The 25967-nt window shown below is 39.7% G+C and overlaps 1 protein-coding gene across 6 annotated transcripts in view; it reads right to left on the reverse strand.

Moving 5' to 3' along the window:
* The window catches only part of ST7 (suppression of tumorigenicity 7), a 198933-nt gene that overhangs the window by 13299 nt on the left and 159667 nt on the right, over positions 1-25967 (reverse strand). For all 6 annotated transcript variants that reach the window (XM_029924558.1, XM_029924534.1, XM_029924524.1 and 3 more), the window contains 3 exons: positions 24561-24633; positions 23025-23127; positions 7430-7580 (listed from right to left, as the gene is read on the reverse strand). In XM_029924558.1, coding sequence (XP_029780418.1) covers positions 7430-7580; positions 23025-23127; positions 24561-24633 — 327 coding nt within the window. The remainder of the gene's footprint in view (positions 1-7429; positions 7581-23024; positions 23128-24560; positions 24634-25967) is intronic.

Genomic DNA, 25967 nt, shown 5'->3' on the forward strand with positions numbered 1-25967 from the left:
CATAAATGAAGGCTGCTATGAAAGCATCCCAAAAATGTGGAAAAACCTACGTGGAAGTGTGTGTGTGTGTGTGTGTGTGTGTGTGTGTTACTCCAGATTCTCTATGCATGACAGGGCTGCTGTAATTATGAATCTGTTCAGGTTCACATGATGTAAATAAACTCTCAGTTTTCAAAGTGGCTATAAATTTGAATGCTAAATTTTACTCAAAATTGAAGTCAGTCTGCACTTCAGGGAGCAATTTTTTAAATGAAATATAGGAGTGCAAGATCTTGAGAGTGTTCAACCATAGAAATCAAATGGTTGGTTGGTGTCTTTTCAGTTGGATGCCAGATCTTTTTTGCTGCAGTGTTTGGCGTGCATATGGGATTCTGTGTATCAAGTGAGTCTTTTCCCTCGAATCAGTTCTGGTCTTCTTGGAGAGGGTGATACATACAACTTACACATACATACACCCACACACACAGCCGGCCTGCCCTGTCCTTCCCAGCTCACCCCTCCCACAGCAACCATAAAGACGCTTGTGGCGCTCTTGAAATCTCGTTCTCATGTCAGTTGTCATTTACATTGAGTTCAGAAAATAAGATTAAGCTTTTTGGCTTTACTAAACAAAAGCAAACGCAATTTCTGTTTGCAATTCTATCCCTGAGCCACCCTGCTGTGCAGGGCCCAGCAGAGTGTGAGATAAGCAGTGGAGGTTTGGGGAGAGTGGGAAGAGGCACCGCAGAAGCCCCCTCGCCCCCACCCCGCTTCACCTCCCACCTCCCATCCCCTCACTGGAAAGACAAGAACCTCATGGCTTTGGCTAATTGTCTAGAAATTTTGCAAGTGCAAGTAGTTACACACTGATTTGATGGTAGAAAGAGGAATTAAAAAAGGGGGGGCATCTGTTTTATTAATTTTATCTATTTCAAAAGTGACTACAAAGCTCCTAAAAATCTTTGTCTGGAAAAACACATTTCAGAAGAATTAAAAATGTACACATATTTGGCTAAAAACGAAACAAAAGAGCTCCAAGTTAACGCATAATACACTGACGGTGTTTCATTTCTGCATCTTCCTCGATGTGCCGCCACCACTCTTGCCTTGACTTCTGTTGCGCCATTGAGGAAGAGGCCAAATGAAACGGGGGCCCCGCAGCACAGTCTGAGGCATTACACTGCTGTCTCTTCCCCTGACCAGACACGTTTCTTTTTTTTTTAATTTTTAATGTTTTATTTATTTTTGAGAGAGAGACTGTGTGAACAGGGCAGACACATTTTCTAAGCTCCATGCCTTTCAGCTCCAGCCTCATCAGGGAGCCTCCACCAATACTGGAGAAAAAAATTAACAGAACCAAAGAAGGGACAGAAGGATGGATACATGAACAAATTAATTCCCAATATTCCCATTGATTTCCACTGACCTCTTATCCTACCCACTAGATGGACAAGGATAGAAAATAATGTGGGATATTTTGTCTATGTTGGCCTTTTTCCAAAGAGGATCTCAGAGAACTTTTTGTAGACAGATTGCTTGTAACAGCGAGAAGTGAGTTTGAATCCTAGGTCCACCTTATTGAAATGTGAGTGCTTCCTCAGGCACCAGGGATGGAAAGGTGAAACTCTGTCCCTGCAGTGATGGGGCTCACTGCCTACAGTGGGAAACAGGTGATGCAATCAGCATGAAAAGCAGCGTGAAAGCTTCCCTGTGGTAGTGCCTCCCTGCTGTGCATATCTAATAAAGGAGTCTGGAAATGACCCTAAGGATGAGCTAAACTTGACCAAGCTGACAACTGTATGACAGGGTGGGTCGTTAGTCTGTGTCCAGTCTCTGTCTGTAACAATGAGACTCCTACAGACTCTGAACTAAGTGTCTAAACATGAGGCCCGATGGCCCAATAAAGGTTAGTTCTCTCTTTATATTCCCTTCCTACTAAACCCAAAGTTCTTACTTTCTTTATCAGGTCATACTCTTGATGATAAGTAAAAATGCTGCTTGTTTATAAACAACTAGAAGTGCAAATGACAGAGCAGAAAACTATCATCAAAATACAAATTTTACATTCTCACTTTTGAATATAAAGTAAGTATCTGGCCACAAAGGCTAGTTGTCTTTTGTGAGGCATTTGGGCATAATAATAAGAATTCTAATGTCAAAAAGCCTGGGTTCTGATCCACATTCTTTTACTGACTATGTGGTCTTGGGAAAATCAACTTCCCTTGATTACCATGTACCAGGTTAATTCTGAAGAGAAATTGTAGAATTTCATAGCAGATTCACTAACTTGCTGATGAGCCTCAACACTCAAACACTCTGTTCCTACTTCTGTGACAGTATTGCCTGTGTGCATGCTGTACGTTACACGTGTGTGTGTTTATGTATGTATGTGTGAGTATACAGGAGCAGATGTATATGTGTTCTCACACACACGTATTTATGTTTCTCTCAAAGCACTGAAGAGTCTTATTCATCCTGGTCTCTCCAACACAATGCCTGGCACAAAGACTCAATAAGTGTTCAATGAATAAAAGAATAAGTGAATTAATGCACAATCAGGAAGAGACAGTTTTCCTTTTAAAAACTCAGACAGATTCAAATTAACGGCCCATCACCAAAATAGAGTAAATGAAAGGGACAAGCTGGCCCTACTGGGCGGTAGGTGACGAGGCACTGCATGATATTCGGAGACTGGCTGTGAGGGTACGTTAGCTATGACCAGAGACTTTAGCAGACCATCACTTTCTCCAAAACTATAAAATTTAGACTTAGCTCTATGGGGTGAGGGGTGGGGGTGGGGGGAATCTCTCTTTAGCAGTCCAAAAGGTGCCAGCCTTTTTCCTCCAAAAGGTTTGGTTGGAGGAAATGCCCCAAGGACCACATCTTACAGCAAGTAGCATTTACCATCAGGTTCAAAGAGAATAAATTAGAATCAGAATTTCATCCTATGCTTCAACAATGGGCCATTTTCTCCTCTCAAAGGAAATATTCTGCCTTAGTCCCCCTAAAAAACACCACCTTCAAATCTTATACATTATTTAGTGAATTCTTTGGGGAAAAAATCTCCAAAAAGAAAATAAAGAGTCTTACTTGGTCAAGTGGAAAAAATGGAAACAATGAAAGGCTAAGTGATTTACCCCATGGCATACTTATCTTCTGATATATAGAACTAAGAAAGCTAAATCTTAAAGTTCACAGCTGTGGTCAGCAGACTACCCTGCTTTATAAAATAAATACAGCTAAAGTGTGCCTTGTAAAGACTGAGATAGGAGGGAGATAAGGCCACATCAGTATTGAATGTAGGTAAAACATAGATGAGTCATTTAAAATAGGGCCCCATCCGACACAATACTGTTATAAATAAGACACAGTTCGAATGAGATCCCTCATTTATATGTGTTTTGTATATTCAACTCAGACTTGCAGAAATGCGTGTGTGTGTGTGTGTGTGTGTGTGTGTGTGTGTGTGAGGAAAACCAGAACCTACAGTGTTTAAAATAAGTGTAATTCAGATAAGGTGGCAGCTGTGTAATGACCTAAGAAACATATTTTTAAATCTTGTAAATTAAAGCTTTTCCTCTTTCTTGATTATCTTGACTTTGAGGAACATATTGTGCAATTTCAGGGGCTGGGATAGTGATGAATCAAACATTTTAGAAACCTTTGAAATGCTGATGTATTTGTGGTCGAGGACTCGGGTTTTTTTAAAACCACCATATGTTTCAAACCCAAATAATCTCTGCCATGCATCAGCTGGACTTTGGGGTTTTATCAAAAATGTGAGTTATTTCAGCCTGACTGGGGGGAAACTCACTTAATTCCACAAGATGATTAATGCTCATAATAAACTCATTAAAGTGCAAAGCAAAATATGTTTCCATCCCTACTCCTAAACAACACTTTTGACAGAAGAATTTTTTTTAATCTCCTAAAGATCAACTGACTGAGAGAACACTCATTTTTAACCTGGCAACTGGTGAAATTCAGTACTGTTACCTTCCTTCCTGAATTCTCTTTCTAATAAAAAGGGGAAGTTGGAAGGGATTTGGGGAATGGCCTTAAATTTCAGAATGAACTAAAGAAGATGTAAAGGACAAAACCTAAACGATGACGCTGGTGATATAAAAAGGCGCCACCACGTGGTGTACTGGAGGAAGTGCAGCCTCCTGCGCTCAGGCACGGGGCGTCTGAGGGACCTCTGAGGGAGAAGGAGCAGTTCACCTACTTTAGTTGGCCCAGAGCAACCGCCTTGAAACCCAACACCCTGGGGTGGGAGGGGGCCATCGATATTGTCTGTGATTCACAGTTTTGAGAAACTGGGTAAGTTAAGTAAATACCACTACAAGTAGCCAACTCAGAAATGTAATCCAAGTCCTCTAATTTAAAAGAACAAATTGAGGGTTGATGGGGGTGGGGGAGAGGGGAAATGGGTGACGGGCATGGAGGAGGGCACTTGCTGGGATGAGCACTGGGTGTTATACGGAAACCAACCTGACAATAAAATATATTAAAAACAAAACAACACAAAACAAAAAAGCTTAAAAACAATAAAATCCAAACTCTGATGCCTCCATTTAATTTAACTCAGAATGGAGACAGATCAGGAAACACTGTCAAAAGACCACACGTGATGGTCTGAAGCTAAAGTGGTACTTCTTTCTTCTAAATTGCATGAAAGATTTAGACCTTTGTTCACAAAAAAACTAGAACTTGTAGTGAAACATTTTTATAAATATATGTATGTACCTATATATACATACGAATAAATACACATACATTATATGCTTATAGATAAATAAGTATGCTTGTTGAGAAAACTGGAAAAACAAACTGGAAAAATAGAAATATGAAGAGAAAATATCTCTTAAAATCCACTTAACGATGTATTTATTTCCAGTCTCTTTCCTTTGTTTATATGTAGAATTTGCTTTTTATAATATTGGGCTCATTCTATATTTAAAATGTTTAAGTCAACATCCAACAACAAAAATATAATTTTATATAGAATGATTAACTTTCTAAACACTAGAAGAGGAGTAAGTACCCCCGAGCCTATACGTTCCGGTGTAGCTGGTATTATAGAAAAGAAGACTGAAGAGAAAGTGGACTTGGGTTTATATCCTGGCTCTACCAACAGTCCCTCTCCTCGCAATGACTATTCCTCTCTTTCACAGCGGAGGTGGCCACCTCTCTCCTAACTCAGAATGCTGTCAGGAAGGGTACAGGAAATGATGGACATGCAAACCCTTGGTAAATTACCCAGCTATTATACACCCACTCTTCAAGGTGCTTGGTATTTGCCAAGGCGCCTGTGCCTGGTGAGCACTCACACGGTTCTCACCCAGAATTGAATGGTATGGCTCCCTCTTCAAAACCTAAATAGTACTGTAACTTCCTTGGAGTGGTTTCTATTTATCTGTAAGGATCAAATGCAGAATTTCTCTTTCCTTAAGGTCCTTAACTGCCTTGCTATACTGGTTTATATCTAAAAATCCATCTCTCTTCATTCCAATAAAATCTGAGGTAATCACATTCCCCAAACACTCCCACTCTGCTAGATTTTCAAGTTCACCAGGTCACTGCACATTTCTCCAGACCCCATTGTCCTTCCCAGTTGATTCAGAGAATCTCCCCATTGTTATCTGATTATATGGATAACTAATTTCCAAACAAAATTTCTAGTTATTCCTCATGGGGTTTTTTTTTATGGCTATGCCATTCCTAACACCATGTCTCCATCACTTCTTGCTTCCCTGTTTTGATCCTTTCTAAACGACTGTAACTTTCTTATCAATCAAATCCAACTGGTAAGCTTCTTTTGCTATGTTTCCCAAATGCTAATCTATAAATATGTCTTTATGTGGTTAGCCAATCTATTTATTTACTTTTTCCACAACTAACCCTAGTTGAGGCCTCTAACGGTCAATCTTGCTGGGGTTTTTCTCTTTCTCGTGTTTATACAAAAATTCCTTTTGTCTTTTTTGGGTAGAACACCTTAAATGCAATAACAAACCCTGCCCAGTGGGGACTGCACACACGGTCACACATGCCCTCAGCGGAGTGTGCTGTCTTACCATAAGACCCGGACACTGGAGTGTGTCATTACACTAATGGAGTGGGAATGGAAGCATCAACCAAGTCAACATCCCTCAAGTTACAAACAGCAAATTATTTAACTCACTATAAATTCTCTAAAGAAATATCTTCAAAACCGAACAAAAAACTTTCAGTCAACTTGGGTCCCATTTCTGTCAACTTACTTTTTTACCCCCTTCCCTGTGGCTGCCCACCCCCCAACCTCACCCCCTTCCTGTATCAGCTTGGATTCCTGCTGGATTTGGGAGAGGCAGGAAAAGGGAAGAGCAGAAGATTATCAAAATAAAAATGGAAGCAGCAAAGATAAACAGAGTGAAAGGGATTAAAACGACATTCCTTTGTGAGGCTGATCAGAGTAGGAGTGAACTAAGAAAAAATTATCAGAAGACTAATACTTGTTTTGTTTCCTTATGAGAGGGAAAAAACCCATCCCATGCTACATGTTGTGTTTGTTTTGCTTATACTAATAACAGTGTGTCGATGCATATATTGTCCTATAATCTAGTCTTGGGCCTTTTCTCTCAATTTACATTCCTCCAAACAGCTCTGCCACTTGGCATAGTGTCCTTGCTGATGACACTGTCCTAGTTCTTCAAGGGTTCATTCAAATCTCATATGACCCATAAGGTAACCCCACAGACCTCTCCCTTCTGAAACTATCACTGGGCAGCTGCTGCCAGCTGGTTACTCTTCCCAATGAGATGAGGTGCTTCTCCAGGTCAGGAAGTGTAGTCTCACCTACAATTGAAGCCTCTTCTCCTTACACAGAATGGCTACCCCTGCCACATCCTCAGACTGATTTATCCCTGCATCTAGCCGACAGATGGTGTGTTGTCCATGAACACACCAATGCTACACCTGCCCACTGAACACGATGGTCCTATGGCCACCGCTCTTGTTCTGAAGCGGAACTGCTGACCCAGCTGCAGTGGAGAAGAACCGTGCCTCTTTAGCTGATCCTCCTAGAAAGGCAATCCGGAAGCAGTGATGAGAGCCCAGCACGAGGCCTAACCCCATGCCAAAGATTCCCATGATGCTCAGGGGGTGTTCAGGTCTCCAAAGAGGGCTTTCCAGTTTTAGAATGCTCCTCTGCTGAACATTCCAGATTCATCCTATCCATTGTATAAACTTGCTTTTTTAAGGTTTAAGGACGGCATCACCTTAGTAACACCTACCACTGCTGGGGAACTGAAGAGCCTCATTAACCCTCATCTCTCAGTGATGGAACACTGCAGAGCAGAACAGCTATAGATATGCAAATTGTCATTATTCATCATGAACACTCAGGGTAAAAAGAGGTTTAGCATCTTTTCATGTTCTTAAAAATATGTTTCAAAGAAAGAAAATTACTTACTGCCTTCCCACGTGCAATGCAAAAGATTCAAAGCCCCTTCCACCCGCTTCCAGTGCGCCAGATGGAAGAACGCATACGCTATTGCTTCACTGTCCCCTCGCTTCAGGATATGTTCTGGGGGTAGAATTAAGCTTTTCATTTCTAGTAGGTACTGAAATAAAAAAAGGCAGGAGACAGATGCATTAATACACTAGTAATGTGGAATTCAATACTGAGAATAGAGGGGTTGATTTTCCTGAAGCCACCCCTCATAAGCATTTCATCAAACCTGCATCCTTGTTAGTACATTTGAAGACAATTATTAAATCATCCAGCAACTCAAAGTTTGCTAAGAGAGAGCCTTGTACTAGTTTCCTATAGTGAAGATCAGAGGCTTTCAGGGTAAGATACTCTAATCAACAAAATATAGAGAGACTCAAATGGCAAAAAGGAAAATTTAGAAGACACAATAAGTTGGTATAATTTTGTAACCAGAATGAAAATACCGAAAATGGACACATGAAGGTTAAGAAGTCATATGACTAAACCAACTGTACTAGAGAGATTTGAGACTGACTAGCACTGCCCATTAATTTTTTCTATACAGATTTACCAAGGAGAAGGACTAGTCCTGTGAAAATAGCTGTGCATTGTTCACAGGTTGGAGGGAGGAGGCGTGGCAGCCTGAGCCCAGGAAGATCCCAGGGAAGGGAGTAGCACAGACCCCAAATTACACTGTTCTTTTAGATCCTTTCCCAAAGACTGAAGGGCCCTCAGCTTATGCCTCCTCATTCCTATCTTCTATGAAGGAGATGGGAGCACAGGGCCAGAATGGATTCTTGCTGTTGACAACAAAATAGAAAGGGAAGCAAATTTAGGGTGGTATTTTGTATTTGCAAATGTTAACTTCTTTTTGCTGGTTGGCTTTTCCCTGGACTTCACTCCTCGCACACACATACACGACACCACCAGCCGCCACCACCATCACAACAGCCCGTGCGTCTCCTTTAGAATGGACATGAGCAGATGATAGAGGGATGTGTTTAATGAGAATGGGACAAACACAGCAAAAGGAAGTGGTAGGAGAAGAGATGTTCACCAATTTTAATGTTGGAAACAACTGCTCATGTATTTATCTATCAGTGGAGTTTATGAAAGAGGGTGGAGGATGGGAGAATCCTGGTATAGAGAATGGACATGATGATACGCCTGTCAGTGCTCTGATATCCGCTCATTGTGGGTTTATGTGCTTTGGGCATCCTGCGAGTAGTTGCCTGTATGTTTCCTCTCCTTTTGGCACATTGAGTATCAGCATGCACTGCCTGGCAGGAGCCAAGAGGACACGTTCTGGCCTCTTGGTTCAGCAAATGAAACTTTCCTCACTCTGGGTCTGTTAGGTGAAGAGATCTCTAAGATCAGACCTCAAATTAGGGGTAAAAGTGAGACGGCCCGCCCAGAGCACAGCAGAGAATAGTGATGAGCTGTCTCACTTGGCGGGGTGTGAGTAAAAGGCCCTTCTTTGACAGAAAGACCTCCATAGGAAGATCTCTTCCCAGACTGCTCCATGAAAGGTGTTTATTACTTTGATAGGAACTCCTCAAACTTTTTGGTCATATGGCTTTTTAAATTCTACAAGTCACTGTTTTCTTCCCCCATCTTGTTTTAAAACAGTGCAGAACAAAAATCTTTTTGGGAAAATTACAATTTTGAGTTACCTAGTAATCCAACCAGAACTACATTTATAATGAATAGCAGCCATAATACAAATATAAAGGTGAATTTTAAGTTCAGAGACCTTTGGCTATCCTCTTGTGATCTTGTTACCTCAAATGAAGCAATTACACTGTCTGTTGTCACTGCTCATGATGGTCTTAAAAGAATCCAAGGCAATGAGTCATGAGAAAGATATATAACATATAAAATGCTATAAATTGTATTAATTAATTGTTTCAGAGTAAGAGAAGAAAAATCATTTGGTTACTTTTCACAATCATCGGAACACAGAAGAGGGAGGGGTGCCTGGGTGGCTCGATTAGTTATGCATCTGACTTCGGCTCAGGTCATGATCTCACAGTTCTTGGGTTCAAGATCCTCACTGGGCTCTGTGCTGACAGCTCTGAGCCTGGAGCCTGCTTTGGATTCTGTGTCTTCCTCTCAATCTGCCCCTCCCCTGCTCTCTCTCCATATCTTTCTTGCATGAGCACACACTCTCTCAAAAATAAATAAACATTAAAAAATTAAAAGAACAAAGGAAATGGAAATTTTCTTGCTTAATAAGAGCCCTAGGATAACACTTTATTTCTAAGTTTCTAATAATTATTTATAGCCACCTGCCTTCCAAAGAGTCAATCTTTAAAGAAAGAATATACTACATGAACTTTGAAACAAACTAAATATGAAAACCATTAGCACATGTGGCCCAGGGATAGAGAAACTTCTCCAAGTCCCTGAGAATCAGATGGTGGCTGAAAGAAAAGCATAAACCACCATTCTTTTTATTTCTATGATTAGGAAAGCCTTTCAAAGTGATTGCATTAAGCATCTATGAAAGAACTCTTTTTTTGACCTAAGGAACCTTCAGGAATAGGGGCCCCTAAGAAGAAATAGGTCTGGTAGCCACCCATATTTGTGAGCAGACATTGAAACAAAGTGAGGGTGGGGTAGAGAAAACCTGCGTGTATGTAGAGGAGTACAAATTTACCTAAAAGGGATATAATAGATCTACATTGCCCAATATGGTAGCATCTTCCACATGTGACTATTTAAATTTTAATTAATTAAAATTAAATTAAATTAAAAATTCAGTTTCTCAGTCCCACTAGCCATATTCCAAGTCTTCAAGGGCAGCACGTAGTTAATGACTACCATATTGGACAACGCAGAGACATTGCTGTTAATACAGAAAGTTCTACTGCACAGCACTTCTGTAGACAATGGGAGTTTCTAATCTTCAAGTAACTAAAACAATTTTTAACATAAAAAATTTTATAGACATACATGATAGGAATTATAAGTATAGTATCTACTGACTGAAAATACACAACATGACAAAAAGCTACAATAAATGTAATAAAGCAAGAATTCATCTAAAAGCATTGTTGGCCACCAGGGCATCTAAATATACTTGGAAAATAGTACACATGTGTGTGAGACAGATGGTTTACTCAGCTTGCAGGCTGAACGTGGTACATATGGCCTCAAGGCCATCGTCATCCATAGCCCAAAATCGGGCCATGAGGTAATGCTGTTTTTCCTCTAAGTTGCATCTGATCTTTGTGTATGTGTACTTTTCACTCATTGCCTTATATTCGTTATCTGTGTGCCTTTCCCCTCAGCTGAATCATTAGATCCTCAAAAGCATAAATCTCACTTCCTAGACAGTCTCTCAAAATGAGCATCCTTGCTCTAATCAGCCTCATGAGGCTAACCAGAGCAACTCACCAAGGACACTTAGTGATCTTCTCCTTGAATCTACTTTGTCGAAGAAATAGGTTATGCCTATAAAGGAAATTTATACTTCAATATAGTTCCAAACAAAATGTTGGCTCTAACCAAATGATGAAGGCTAATAACAACAATGTGTTATGTTTTTGGCCAGCTTAAAAATGGCTGGCAAGATCGGTTCTCAACATGTGCATCATTTAAATTAGAAAGGCATGGAACAACATTTCACATCTTACTTGTCAAGAGAAAAATAAATGAAAGAGGGCAGTTCCCTATCCACAAGTATGCAGAAATCAATTAGAATAGCTGTAGCTCGCAAATCAAAGAACACTCTCTGCCTGTCTGTAATAATTATTTGGCTTCTATTAGCTCAGCCAGCGTTCCGTGCTATCTCGCCTGCCACTGTGCCTCTAACTTCCTTCCCAGATTCTCAAATCACACTGATCTTGAAGTACAGGGATCTAAAGGTTTCGGAAGCAACTTTCAAAATCTATTTGTCAGAATATGGTTCCTTATGTCCATAGGAACATAAAAACCAGAACATATAAAGAGGAGCTGATTAGTGCCTTTTTATGGAGGTATTTATGCAGAGACAGCCCCGAGATCCCAGGTGCCTGCTCAGTTCTCTTCTGTTAAGGTCTTATAATTCTATAATAATTTGAATGAAAGTTAATTCAAAGTTACCCTTCACATAGATATTAATGTCAGGGAATTCATTCATACTTCCCTTTTTTAAAATTTTCAATACCAACAATAGAAGTCATATGAAAATCATTAGAAAAAAATGGAAACAAATAAAATGATAAAGTATAGATTAATTTTAGCATGTTTAGCTAAACTTAGGAAAATTCAACACATTTAGGTAAACTTTAGCACATTTAGATGATTGCTCCCAAATCAGTTAGTGGAAGAATACTAGCATGAGAAAACGTTCATGACACAGTACCAAATAAAAAAAACAAGTGTTTCATACAGATTATGATTTTAGTAATTAAAAATGTACATGCAGACATTAAAACTTTGGAAAGTTACAGACTTAATGTTAATGGTAGTTAAATATTTGATTTCATGGAAGATTAATTTCTTTTGTACTTTTTTGGTGCTAAGTTTTCTGTAATAAGTCATTTTTATTTCTCTTTATATATAGGTATGTGCATATGTGTGTATATATGTAATACAAACCTATTTTCTATACTTTTAATGAAAACATAAAAAACAATCCATATGAAAAAAAATAAAGATAACCAGGGACAGCAATTTTTGTATGATTACAGTACTTTGATACAACTAAATGTGAGAGAAGCTAAAAGCTGATAAAAGACACTTTAAAAATATCAGAGAATAAAACTAGTGCTATCTGGAAGACATGCTCTATATTTTGAATTTCAATGTTGCCTACACTCTGGACTCAGTAAGACCTACATTGGAATAGGACAAAAATACCACAAGTAGCCATGGATCTCTTGGGTCGTGCTGTGATGGAGAATAAGGCACGCAGCACTGTGGCCCCCAGCCTCCCCTTCTCTCATATGCCCTCTGCCACTTTGACGCACCATATGAATCCCGGGCTCTATTGTTCCACTCTGAGACCTTGGACAAGTTACCTCATTTCTTTTAACCTTAGCCTGCTCATGTGTTCAAATAATGAAAATACACGTCTTGCTAGTTTTAACTTTTGAAGATTATGTAGGATAATATAGATAAAGTACTGACACAGTACCTGACACCCAAGTGTTCACTAAATAGTAGCTACTTTTGCCAACAACAACAAAAAAATGGAATATTCATATTACTGTGGAGATAGTTATGTTTTTGGTGTGTGTGTCCCATAAATGACTGAGTCTGATTTTAGATTAAATACTTCAGCAATTTTACAGTAGTGGCAGGTCAGCTGAAAAGAACTGGCTAATGGGGGTCCCTAACCAACCAATCTGGAAACAAGCACAGTGCAAAGCTGAACTGCCAAATTACACCTGGTGATCTATAGTACTACTCAGGGTCCCTCTTCACAAGGTAACTGCTTCTTGCTGCCTCATTTATCTACTCCTCAGTTATTCTGCTTCATTCAAAAGATACAGGAATGTATGCAGTGTATCACAAGGAAAGATATGGGAGTGTCTGCAGTGTACTCTAAGGACACCCCTATGAGGGCCCCCACAGTACCCCTCAAAGGCACCTAAAGAGCATGTGCGTGAATTGGTCAGGTCTCTATCTGGATGACCCCTAATCTTTGTAGGAGTATGTGTGTGTGAAGACAAAGAAACAATAAAATTCAACATGAAGACTGCCTTAGGAAGAGGTACATATAGTTGACCCTTGCACAATGTGGGTATGAACTGTGTGGGTCCACTTACATGTGGATTTTTTTCAATAAATGCATTACAGTACTATAAGTGTATTTTCTCTTCCTTGTGACTTTCTTTTCTCTAGCTTACATTATTGTAAGAATATAGTATATAAAACATATAACACACAAGATATGTGCTAATCAACTTTGTGTTATTGGTAAGGCTTCTAGTCAACAGTAGTAGGCTCTTAGTAATTAAGTTTTTAGGGAGTCAAAAGTTATATGTGGATTTTCAACTGCGTGGGGAGTTGGCACCCTTAACCCCTGCCTTGTTTAAGGGTCAACTTGACTTAGTACTAAGGAAACTAAAGTATGAGTCAGTCTTACTAAATAAATTAGTTTACCTCCAACGACGCTGGGCGGGGGCGGGGGGGGGGGGGCAGAAGTCCCTGCAAGGCTGGGCGGAGGCACCAAAGCATCAAAGGGCATAATGTGGTTGTAATCATGGGGCACTTCAGCACTGACACGGCAGTGACTGCCAACCCTGATGAAGCACTAACGAGAGTCCAGTGTTATCTCAGGTACACCTTACAAAACCTCGGCGACGCATCTAATAAGATTCTCAGTTTACACGTGGGAAAACGGAGGCATTGGGAAGTTAACTAGCTCAACCAGGGCTGCACAAATGGTATGTAACAGAAACTGCACTGGGACTTAGGTTTTATGCTACTCTCCAAGGGAAGCAGGAAACGCCAATTGTAAAAAGGTCTTCCATGACATGCTCCAGAGTGTGACCTTCACTCTGAGTTATTCCATGGTTTTCAAACTTTGAGAAAACAGAAAAAAATTGTTCAAAAGAAAATGAGAAACTGAAAAAAGAGTATGTGAAACTGATGTAAAACAAAGCTGTGGGGGACTCTGGGGGTGGGGGTGGGGGAACCCAAGGGAGGTCTGAGGGATTCTTATGGCTCCTAGGAAGAGTTTGAAAACAGCTGCACTGGGCAATTGGGAAATAAGTTGGTACAGTTTGTGGCTTTGAAAGAAATGGGCAAGTCATGTGTAGAACCACTGCACAGGGATGAGACTGAAATCAGCGAAGTCTTAAAGCTTCTGTCACGGTTTGGGTGAAGGGGGGACAAAATTGAGGCAGACTTCCCCGGGACCTGGTGCCTGGCTGAGGGCAAGAAAAGGCATTCAGGGTGACTGTGAAATTTCTAGTTTAGGGCACTGGAATAATGTGAGAATGTCACCCAAGATAAAGACACAAAAGGACACTTGGAGTCCTTGGAGTGACAGCCTGAAGGAGGCAGGGTGTGCGGGTCTGGAGCCTGGAAGAGAAGCTGGAGAGAGGGATGTGGGTGTGCAGGGAGCTGGGGACGCTGGGGCGGCAGGAGCACCAGAGATCCCCCAGGAGAACTTCAGGAGAGCAAGGAGGGGTAGTGAATGATGCTCCCAGAGAGCCAACCTGAGGGACGGGCAGGGGAGGAAACGATGTAGGAGGAGAGGGCCCAGAAATGCAGTGACCCAGAGAGAAGGCCAAGATGGCTTATGGTAGGAAAAGTGGTCAGTGGGACAGAATGCTGAGGAGAGATGATGTAGGATGAGGTTTGACAAGAGGCCAAAGGATATGGTGACCAAGGGAGAGGTAACCTTGATGGCAGTGGCCTTGGTGAGAGTGACAGTGCCTTCTGCTATAGAAAGAGACCTTTTAAAAACTGTCTACTCCTGAGAAATGTAGCTAAAAACTGGTTTCTGCTCACTTTCCTCTGGGTCATATTTCCACAATACAGTCTCCTTACTCTAATCCAAGAAAGCTTTGGAACAAAATATGACTCAATTCAAAGAAACTTATATTGAAATAATATTTCTGAAATGTACCATTGATATACAATATCACAGACAATCTGCCAGAGTATTTTCAGTTTCTGCTTCCACGCTTCAAGCATTTTTAAATGCTAAAACCCACTACACGTTTTGTTTCCTAAATTGGATTAAAAAGCAATTTTATACTCTGTCAATCAGCTTTACCAAGACATAAAGGGAGGATTGCATTAGTGTTTGCATGAAATAGAATTTCCATCACTCTAACAAGGTCCTGTGGATACTCCATTAGCATATACAATTACCAGGATGTTTTTCCCCACAAGCCTCTTAAAATCCGCATGAAATAAGAATTTCTAGATTAAAATTAGATGAATTTTTTAATGTAAATTTTTTACTGGGAATGCATTTCTGTCATAACATTTTTCATTCTTTCCTCTCTGCTTTCTCATGACTTTCCACCTCTGAGACTTATAACTTAAAAACTACATATCTATTAGACTGGATCCTCACATCAATATTCTGTCAAGCCTAGACTGTCCCTCTGGGAAAAAGAACTTCAGGAGCGTGGCAAGCCCCCTTCCCCCAGCACATTCAGGGTGCGCCCACTGCACACCCGGTTGCCCCCTGGGTGGAGCCAGCAGGAAGAGCCCATGGGATAGTAGTGCTGGTATTATAGGCAAGATGAAGGCAAAAGCTTTCCCTTAATTGGTGCTGGTGATTTTTCTGGATTTTTCTCCCTCAACAGCTCCACCCACAGCACCCAGGCATCTCAAGCCATTGGGGCTCCCTCAGCCCCCTGCTGCTCCTCAGAATGCATGTGGGGCCTTCAGTGCTATGGGTGAGACCGCACGTGCTTGGGGTTTTCCTGTGGTGGTGGTGATGGGTCACAGGCTTCTCTTATTTTCTAAACTGTATATGCAGTGGTGCCTTGGGGTTGCTGACCTACATGGTTTCTCATCCCAGTTTCAATCACAGCAGTTCTAATTTTACTTCCTTTGTTCATTTGTATAAGAGTGTATTAGGAAAAGCTTATTGCTTTAAAAAATCATTATTAGTTACTCGTCACTGTTGTTTCGGTGGCAAAGAGCAGGGATGGCTATTCCAGAAAAAAGGAGACAGAGGTTGAAATAAGTAACTCTTAATCAGCCACAAGCAAAGGACAAGCCAACAGTTACAAACTGGGAATTCCAGAAGATGTTAGCTGTAGCCAGAACATACCAGAGCCTCCTCTCAAATCTGTAGGCCTCAAGGGACCCTGTGGGTACTCAAGGTCCGGGGCACTGCAGTGCCACTGTTACACTGTCTAGTTGTCCTTCTCACTAGATGTTTCAAGAAGTACTTGTTAGTGCATTTTCCTAGGCAGCATCTACTGTAGCCCAGCCAGCCAATGAAGAAATAGAGCTAAAATACCAGGGAAAAGATGATGAAAGCCCAACGCACATCAAACGCCTACCATGTACTGAATGAGTTACACAATGTAATTCCATTTACTTTTCATCAGGCCTATGAAGCCTTTATTTTTATCCCCATTTTATCAAAAAGGAAACAGGCAGGGAGCTAATCAACTCCTCCTTCCCACGGTTCCCTTCGGACCATGGACAGGAAGTAGTGAGAGTCCTTGTTTCAAATACTTTTGGGCCCTTTCAATGACACTTCACAGGTCTGCCTACCTGGATGTTGCTACCCCTCGCTCTAACATCACATTAATATGTTCTGGTAATAACAGGAAGTCTGCATAATGGGCCTGACAATTCAGAAAGGAATAAAAGTGCATGGCTAACAGTGTTCCATCTTAGTAGTAGTGGCAAAGAAATGCAAACTAAAAGAACAGAATTCTATATTTGTAGCTAATCAAAAATGTTTATTTTCCTTCTTTATTGTCTTTTCTCAATCTTAAGCAAACTGCTCAGTGCTGGTAAGAGTGTGACAAAATGGTAAAGAAGGAGTTACCTGCTGACGGGGTGGGGGAGGGAGAGCAGTGTAAACTGCCACAACCTTTTAGGTAAGCAATTTGGCTACAAATATTAAGAGCCCTGGCGTGTTTCTGTATGTTATGTAGTAATTCTCATTTTGCATATATCTATCATAAGGAAATAGCATAAAGACCCAGATATCTTTATACCCAAAAGGTTTGCTACTGGAGTTTACCACCTGATGTCTGCAATAGAGGACACATGAATTAAACCATTCTCTTCAACAAATAATGCTGGGAAAACTGGATTCCACATGCATGAGAATGAAATCGGACCTTCATCATATACCACACACAAAAATCAACTTAAAATGCATTAGAGATTGCAATGTAAGACCTAAAACTATAAAGCCCCTAGTGGTAAGCATAGGGAGAAGCTTCATAACAGTGATCTTGGTAATGATATCTTGGCTATGACACCAAAAGCACAGGTGACATAAGTAAAAATAGACAAGTAAGACTACAGCAAAGCAAAGTTTCCTCTGTGCCACAAAGGAAACAATCAACAGAATGAAAAGCAACCTATGAAATGGGAGAAAATATTTGCAAACTATACATCTGAGAAGGGGATAACATCCCAAATACACAGGAAACTCCTACAATTCAATAGCAAAAAACCAAACCAAACCAAACAACTTGATTAAAAAATGGGCAAAACACTTGAATAGCATTTCTGTACAGAAGGCATACAGATGGTCAACAGGTTTATGAAAAGATACTAAAAATCACAAATTATCAGGGAAGTGTAAATCAAAACCACAATGAGATATCACCTCATATCAAGTTAGGATGTATGAGGCCATTGTCAAAAAAAAAAAGAGTATAACAAGTGTTAGTGAGAAAGTGAAGAAATTAGAACCCCCGTGCACTGTCAGTACGAATGTAAAATGGTGCAGCCACTATGGAAAATGGTATGGAGCCTCCTCAAAAAATTAAAATAGAACTACCATATGACCCAGTGATCCCATGCTGGGTACTCATCTAAAAGAACTGAAAACAGATCTTGAAGAGATATTTAAACTCTGATCTTCATTGCATCATTAGGCATAATAGCCAAAAAAGTGGAAACAACCTAAATTTCCATCAACACATGGATGGATAAAGAAAATTTAATATACACACAATGGAATACTGTTCAGCCTTAAAGAAGATAGGAATCCTGTCCTGTGCTGTGACATGGAATAGCGTGGAGGACATTACACTAGGTAAGAAAAGCCAGCCATGGGACAACCATGCATGATTCCACCTCGATGAAGTATCAAAAGTGGTCAAACTCACAGAAGCAGAAAACACAACGCCAGTTCCCTGGGGCTGGGAGGAGGGAGGAATGAAGCAGTGCTGGTCCAGTGGGTATGGGTTTCAGTCGTTCTAAAGATCCGTTTTACAACAATGCACATATAGTTAACAATACTATACTGTATACTTAAACAGTTGTTAAGAAGGTAGATTTCACGATATATATTTTTTGACAAAAAATAAGAAAGTGAATCATTCAGAAAACAGTTATGAAGAAAAATTTTAAGTGATAGCATATGGCTAAAAGACTTGGACTTTAATGGTAAGTTAGAAGATAGCTTTTTTTTTTAAGGTCAAAGAACCATGAAAATCTGATGATCCTCCTCCAAAAAGAATAAGTATACCCACTATTCCCAACCATAAAGTACAAGTTTAGAGCCCCGTGTCAATTTCTTTAAATATGTATATGCTATGTGATTACGATTCCTAAGTACTAAAAATGGATGGGGAATAAGACTAGAAGGAAATAGTCTTAAATATGGCTAGATGATAGGACTATGAATAATTTCCTTATTTTTTTCTAAAATAATAAGAAATTTATTTTTATAATACTACTACAGAGGTGAAAAAAAATCTAATACTGCTTGTAACCAGTATGTTACTCTTGTTTTAGAAGGTTATCAGAAAATGAACATTTGTCTTTAGCATCCTGAAGGAGTTAATGAAACATCCTCCAAACCAAAAAGGTTTCTCTTTCCAGGGAAATACTTGCAATGTAGCTATAGCATACTAAGAGTATGTAGCATTAGTAAAAACTCAGATCTGTGTGGAGTGATGAATCACTGGCAGAAAAGCACCACCTTCCTGGGTAAATCTTGACATGGTTGAGGATTTCTTGGATATGATACCAAAAGCATAGGCAACAAAAGCAAAATAAACAAGTGGGACTACATAAAAACAAAAGCTTCTGTACAGCAAAGAAAACAAAATAGAGGAGGGTGGGTGGGGAAGCATATCTGCAGGGAAAGCAGAAGAAAAAGCTAAAACTAAAAATGCAATAAACTATAACAATATATAGATGAAATATAGAACCAAGATGTTCATGGCCTTTCATTTATTCAGCATCATGAGTGAAATTTTCTTTCAAAAATGAATAATATTTCCCATCAATTCAAAGCTCTTATTTTAATCCCATTAAATGGGAAACACCCTCTAATGGTGTAGGGATTTCTTCATCTTTTTGAACCATTTTACCCAGTTCTTAAAAAATCAGCAGCATCATTAAGATCTTAACGACCACTGGTCATCCTCAAAAGGGTATAAACAGTAATTTCATAGGCAATGCATTGTAGTGAGAGACCACAGAGGGGAGAGACTGATCCTGGAATGAGGGAGATACAGGCTTCCTGGTGATGACTATTAACAGTAGGGGTGAAGGATGAGTAGCATTTCCTCAGAGGAAGCTAAGGGGAAAGGGGAGGAGAATGTTTCCGAACAATGAACAGACTATTAGAAGGAGCTGGAAGAAATTAAAACCAAGCTGGGTCAGATTATGAAGGGTCCTGAAGAATCATTCAAGGAGTTTATATTTTCCTCTGTAGGGCTGAAGATGCAGCTGCAATTCCTAAGGAGGGGAGTAACACAACTGTTGTACAGGCTGCTTCCTCCTTACAATTTGCTGCAATCCAAAGCTTCAGAAATACTTGACCACTTAGGAGGCTCCCTCTCAGAAAAGAGACTTGCGGCGTTTTACCATTTTTATTTACTTTCTGGTCCTGAGTTGTGTGTAGGAAAACACTGCCTACTCTGCATGTTTGCAGGTGAAGACTGTTCCAAAGAATAATCCTCCTGAAGGAAATAACTGATGGTTTTCACTGGAGACTGAAATATCAACTATGCACTTCTGCTGAGTAGAATGCCAGATAGACCTGAGCTGGACATTCATGAAAGGCAGTTCTCAGCTACTACATTTGGTATTTTTTTCTCCTTCCAACAGACTGTAATTGGGTAAAATAGCAAGCAGTTGCTGAAGATTTCTGTGGCAGGCCACTGATGACTTCCTTTCATAGAGAAAAAGAAACCATAAAGTGTTTAAGATATAATAATATCTTAATGAAATATGAATTGTCCAAAAATGCTTTGGGAAGTGATGTGCCTGCCATCATTTGAAGGCTTCAAGTCTAGGCTGGTCTGCAACTTGGTGTTAGGGCGGGGGGCTGTGGAGGGTGATGTTTAAGGGTTAGAGAACCCAGAATCAGTTCAGGCTCTTGTCATTTACTAGCTGTATGACCATAAGCAGACTACCTAACCTCTCCAAACCTGCAGCACCCTTATCTGTAGAGAAGGGATGATAACATAACACACCTCACGTTGTTATGAAAAATAAAAAAGATGTTCACTTAGCACTGTGCTTGGCACACAGTAAACATTCAATACAAAGCAATATTAAAAATAAATATCATAATATCATTATGAGGAGACATTCAAGCTGAGGATGGGAAGATGTCCTAGATGATCTCTAAGGCCCCTTCTTACACCGGAGGTCTAAGAGTTTTAAGAGTTCATATCTTTTAGTTGATGTCTCATTAGAATTAAAGCTATTTTCTGACTGAAAAGGCACCAATGTGTGTGTGTGTTTACCTGAAGTATCAGCAAACAGTCCAATAAAACACTAGATCATGTATAAAAGATGACTATAACAGCCTGTATATAGTACACATGGATCAAAAGTTTGTGGTTAATTCTGAACATAATTCTAAACATTGACTCACAGGTCCTTTTCCTCATGAAAATGTCAATAGACAAAGAGTCTCTGGAAAGAACCCCACCCCCACCCCCCATCCAGGACAATCACCAACAAAGTGGTAGAAAATCAGTTTACCTACATACATTATCTTTTCTTCATTTAATAATTAAGAAGTAAAGTTAAATCAACTATTTCAAATGTTCTCACTTAAAAGAATTCTATTTTGCAGGTAGAGTGCTAACTGACTGAGCTAAATTTTTCCAAGGTAGCCTTAAACTATTTCTTAGGGCTTTTAATACTCTTCTAGAGGTTCAAAAAACATTTAAGACCTATCACAGGATTACACTACAGCTTCAACAAAAGTATCTAACCAACAATTATTGTACCAGTTCTCTATCTATCTTGTGCACTAGGACCACAAAGCTCTGGCTGGTACAACTGGAAGCACTGAGACCCAGTTCCCAGGCTTGAGGGGCTTCCAACAAGTCAAATATCAATATTTTTAAGACTTTGTGAAAATACAGTGTTCAAGTATTTTCAAAGAACTTTGAATATATTATCTCACTTGGTCTTTATCACAAAAGACAGGTAAGGCTTATATTTTTATCTTCATTTGAAAAATGAGGAAAAACTTTGAGTTCAGAGATGCTAAGCCCTAAGTTCCCTGGAAGGCTAATAAATGACAGAACCAGAACTTAAACCCAAGTTTTAGTCTCAGAAGCTAGGACTTGATTGCTCAATACAACTTCCAAAAGAGCCTATTCATGTTCACAGAATAGCTTGGTAGTTAAAGAATAGCATTCAATAAATATTAATTGATGACCTAAGTTGACTGTAGTTCAGGATAATATTTTCACAATTAGCTTTAACTTTTAATCAAATTTGAATGGACACTTTTAACTTAGCTGAAAAGATATTAAATAGAGAGAGATATTTTATGTCACCCTATATACAATGCCTACGTCTACAAATACTATGTTGGTCATTATCTACTGGAACTAGAGTGGATAAATACATCCTTCACCGACTGTGGCACTGTGCACCATTCTTCAGTTTCCTGTTTTGTGAGAAAATGAGCATGACCTGAGTAAAAGCTCAGAAATGAGGTTAGGTCACCTATCTCTGTCACTCTGAATACCAACAAAATAAAGTAGGTAACTCCATAAGTTATCACACACACATACACAGACATACACACAACCTTTTGCACAGTACTTCAAGAAAACAAAATAGCCTTCCTTTTGTCATTTTTTACCAGCGAAAGCCTTCCTTAGACATTTTGCCAAGAAAACTATGCCTTGTAGTACCTGATAGAAATTGTATGAAGTTTCCCATAGGTCAAAATATACTTTATAATATCCCAAAAATGGAAATAGGCCTCAGCAATGTGCCTCTCACACAGCAGGTCCTCAAATATAGGTAAATAATAAATACACAGCCATCTCCCAAATAAAAGATTATAGAAATAGCCTCTATAATGATCTGACTCCCTTAAAATCAAATTTAGAAAAAAAGTATATGGGAAATATTGGGTATTTATAAACTGTTCAATCATAGAGTTAACAATTAAGACAAACATCTCCTACTACATATACCTACTATAAATGACACAAGTCAAAAGAAAAACACTTCTTAATAGTTGGAGGTTCTCCCTATTATTTTCTTACCAATACTGACTATCATTTATTTGTAGAGACATAGAACATCACATTAATCAGTATTTTTTTCACCATTTATATTCACATCAAGGTTCATTTCCTGAGTTGGGTCTAAGTTAAGACTATAACTGGTGTGAAATTCCTATCAAATGCATCAATATTCTTGGGATCTCCATATTTTGCCAATTTCAGACTTCCTGGCCTGACCCATCTAAGCTAGGTCTATCAATTTGCCTTAATTATATGAAGCCTGAAAATCAGCCCCAAACCTCTTCAATGTAGCTTTTGCTTAAAAATGAAGCTGATAGCCATAAACTATATAGGGCCTCAACATTCATTGGCTGACATTCATTTTTTTTATACCAGGTGTATTCAAGACATCACATTGTGGTCACTGAACACTTTCTCTGCTATCGAAATGAGTTCCTGTGGGGATTTCACAGACTCACTTTTGGCACGTGAGGGTTGAATTCCACAGCTCTATGAATGGCCTCTACTGCGTTCATCTCTGCTGTGCTCAGCCCCCGCCGAGATGCAGCCTCGGGAGAGAATCTGAAAAGCAGAAAGACAAACACCATCCAGTTGGGACCACTGCTTGGGTATCAACCTGGAAAGGCATCTATGCATCAAGGGCCCACAGAACCACAGCGAGCCAATGGCATGAGCTCTCCAAACCTCTACTACATGGAACCTCTGAGTGACCCCTCAGACCGAGGCCAACAAAAACCCCAGCAGAAGCAGAAAGCGTGCTTGCATCTAATCTCAGCAAGAATGAAATTTGGTTGTCAAGTCTCTCTGTCTAAATAGCTAATCTAAATCTTCTGTGAGGTACCTGCTCAGGTCAGGGGAGGGGGTAGGACTGACGAGGGCAGACAGGGTTACAGAAGAGCGCACTTGTTTAAAAACAGAACTAGGGAGAATTTTAAAGGAGGCTCCCAACCCAATGTCAGTGCTGCGATGCAGCCTCCTCCACAGGCAAGCCTGCTTGGGGCCGTTGCGGCAGGGGGTGTGCTGCCCCAACTGCGGGCCAGACACCTGCCCGAGTGAATGAAAAAAACCAGACCATGCAATCTCTTTCTCACCTCACACCCAGGGCTAACTCCAGAGCTGTGCTTGGCAGGCAGACACCACAGGGGAAGCTGTGACAACCCTGGCCCTGCCCTCCCAAGCTGGAGTCGCTGTGTAGGGAGAAAAGATGTTGCAGTAGGTACTGGCGATCTACAGGATAAAAAAGAATGAAAGAAAATTACTTCGGTCTTGAAGTGCACACACACTTAACAGCAAACCTGTCTGACATAGCAGAGGCTGTTTTCTTTTCCTGTTATCTGCTTTTCAGTGCTTCGGAGGGATTGTATCGGGGAAATGGAAGTGTTTATTATGAGCTCAGAAACAGTTAAGCCAACTGTTCTCTTCCATCTGCCAATCATCTTGGATATTTATGGATATTCTCTATGCCATAGTCACTTGCCTGAATAAAATGAGCAAATGTCCCACTGAGATGGCAATTCAAAGCAAATGGACCCTGGGTGGGGAGTTAGTTTGGATGTGATGAGTCAAAGAATGGGAGATAATCATCCCCTCTGCCATCTTACATGTTTGTTATGACTACTACCCAGTCTTGGACTGCTGACGGAAGAGGAATATGCAAAAAATGGGTAAAAGGAGGGCATTTTGTGTAAGTCCCAAGCAGGCCTTTTGGTATCTACTGTCTGGCAAAAAAAAAAAACAAAAAAAAAAAAGTCACCTCAGAGGTATGGAATTTCACATAAATCCCTCTTTAGGGACCCATACACCCTGCAATACCTGGGGATATATATTCTGTCCTTCTCGCAGTGAAAGAAAAGATCAGCAGATTTCAGAAAACGCATGCTCATAAGCGGGGGTCTCACAGACTAAGAGAAACTTCCAGAGAAAGCCCTCAGAGGCAACACATCTTCTTAAGTCGGGTCAGGCATTTACTATCACACAAATTATTATTTACTTACTTGTCAGAGACAGCTCTTGCTTTGAGCAAGGCAGCTGTATAGCATATTGTTGCCGACTTTGGTAAGCTTATATCTGTTAGAGAAAAAGAAAGTAGAAACTCTTATAAGTTTGCAGGAATAAAGAGCAATGATTTTTAATCCACTAGCATTTTAATCATGTAAGCCTGATAAAGCACAAATTAAGAATATTTTAATGCATACAGTACACAGCTATTTCTAACATATAAGGGTGGTAGGTAAAACTGTGGGTAATTCATATTTTTGTGAATAATATATGTTTAAAATCCACCAGACTAACTCTTCAGTAATCTTCTATTTAAGATAATGGATTTTCATATATTGAATTTAATTAAGTGGAGAATAACTATAAATATATGCATTTAAATACTACAGGAATGTCTTTGATATCATAAAAGACAAAAAGGACCTCTGTGTCACTTGTAAAAAATTCTCAACAGGTGTATGAAATACGAATGTGAAGAAAAAATATTACCTGGGTCTTTTTTAAAAAACACACTTGGGTGGCTCAGTTGGGTCAGCGTTTGATTCTTGATTTGGGCACAGGTCATTACCTCACAATTGTGAGATCAAACCCTGAGTCAGGCTCTGTGCTGACAGCATGGGGCCTGCTTGGGATTCTCTCACTCCCTCTCCCACTGCTTCTCTCTCCTTCTCTCTCTCTCCACCCCCCCAAAATAAATAAATAAACTAAATTAAAACACCTAAATACATTATTTTTAGTGGACAGATTTAAATCAGATTTCCTTTGCATTAAATTTCAAGAAGCTCATATTCAGATTTTTGTTTAAAAAAGCAATACATTGATTATAACATATATGAGAAACTTTTATATATAAGGATATATACATGAAATCTTTGGAAATCTATATAATTTTTGTTCTTTCAAACCCAAGGGAAATCCCCTTTCATATGAAGCCTCATTTGTTTCTCCAAGAAACAGTTCCTCTAAGTTTGTATAGAAAATTTCACATGGAGAAGAGGGAGCAGGTAACAGATTCAGATGATAACTTTAAAGGGAAATAAAAATAAAAGATACAACTGAGAATAGATAAACTCAAAAAGGGTAGTCCCTTTCAGGGGAAAATTTGCGTTTAACTTATGACTCTCTTTCTTACCAGAATAGTATTTCTTTAACACTGAGCCACATTTATACTATGACAGAGAAATATCATCTTAATTCAGGCCACGTAAAAATATGCCATTCCCAGTGCTGCAAAATCCACTCTAAGTTAGAGAAACTCTTATCACCTGGAATGCTCTGACTTCTTCACTGGGCTGTTTTCAACTTGAAAAGAATTACATTACAGTGGATAAAATCCAAAAGGAGCAAAGGGGAAAGGGGGAGGGAGAGAGAGAGAGAGAGAGAGAGAGAGAGAGAGAGAAACA

Source organism: Suricata suricatta, chromosome 2 (genome assembly GCF_006229205.1).
Source record: "Suricata suricatta isolate VVHF042 chromosome 2, meerkat_22Aug2017_6uvM2_HiC, whole genome shotgun sequence".
NCBI classification, from domain to species: Eukaryota; Metazoa; Chordata; class Mammalia; order Carnivora; family Herpestidae; genus Suricata; species Suricata suricatta.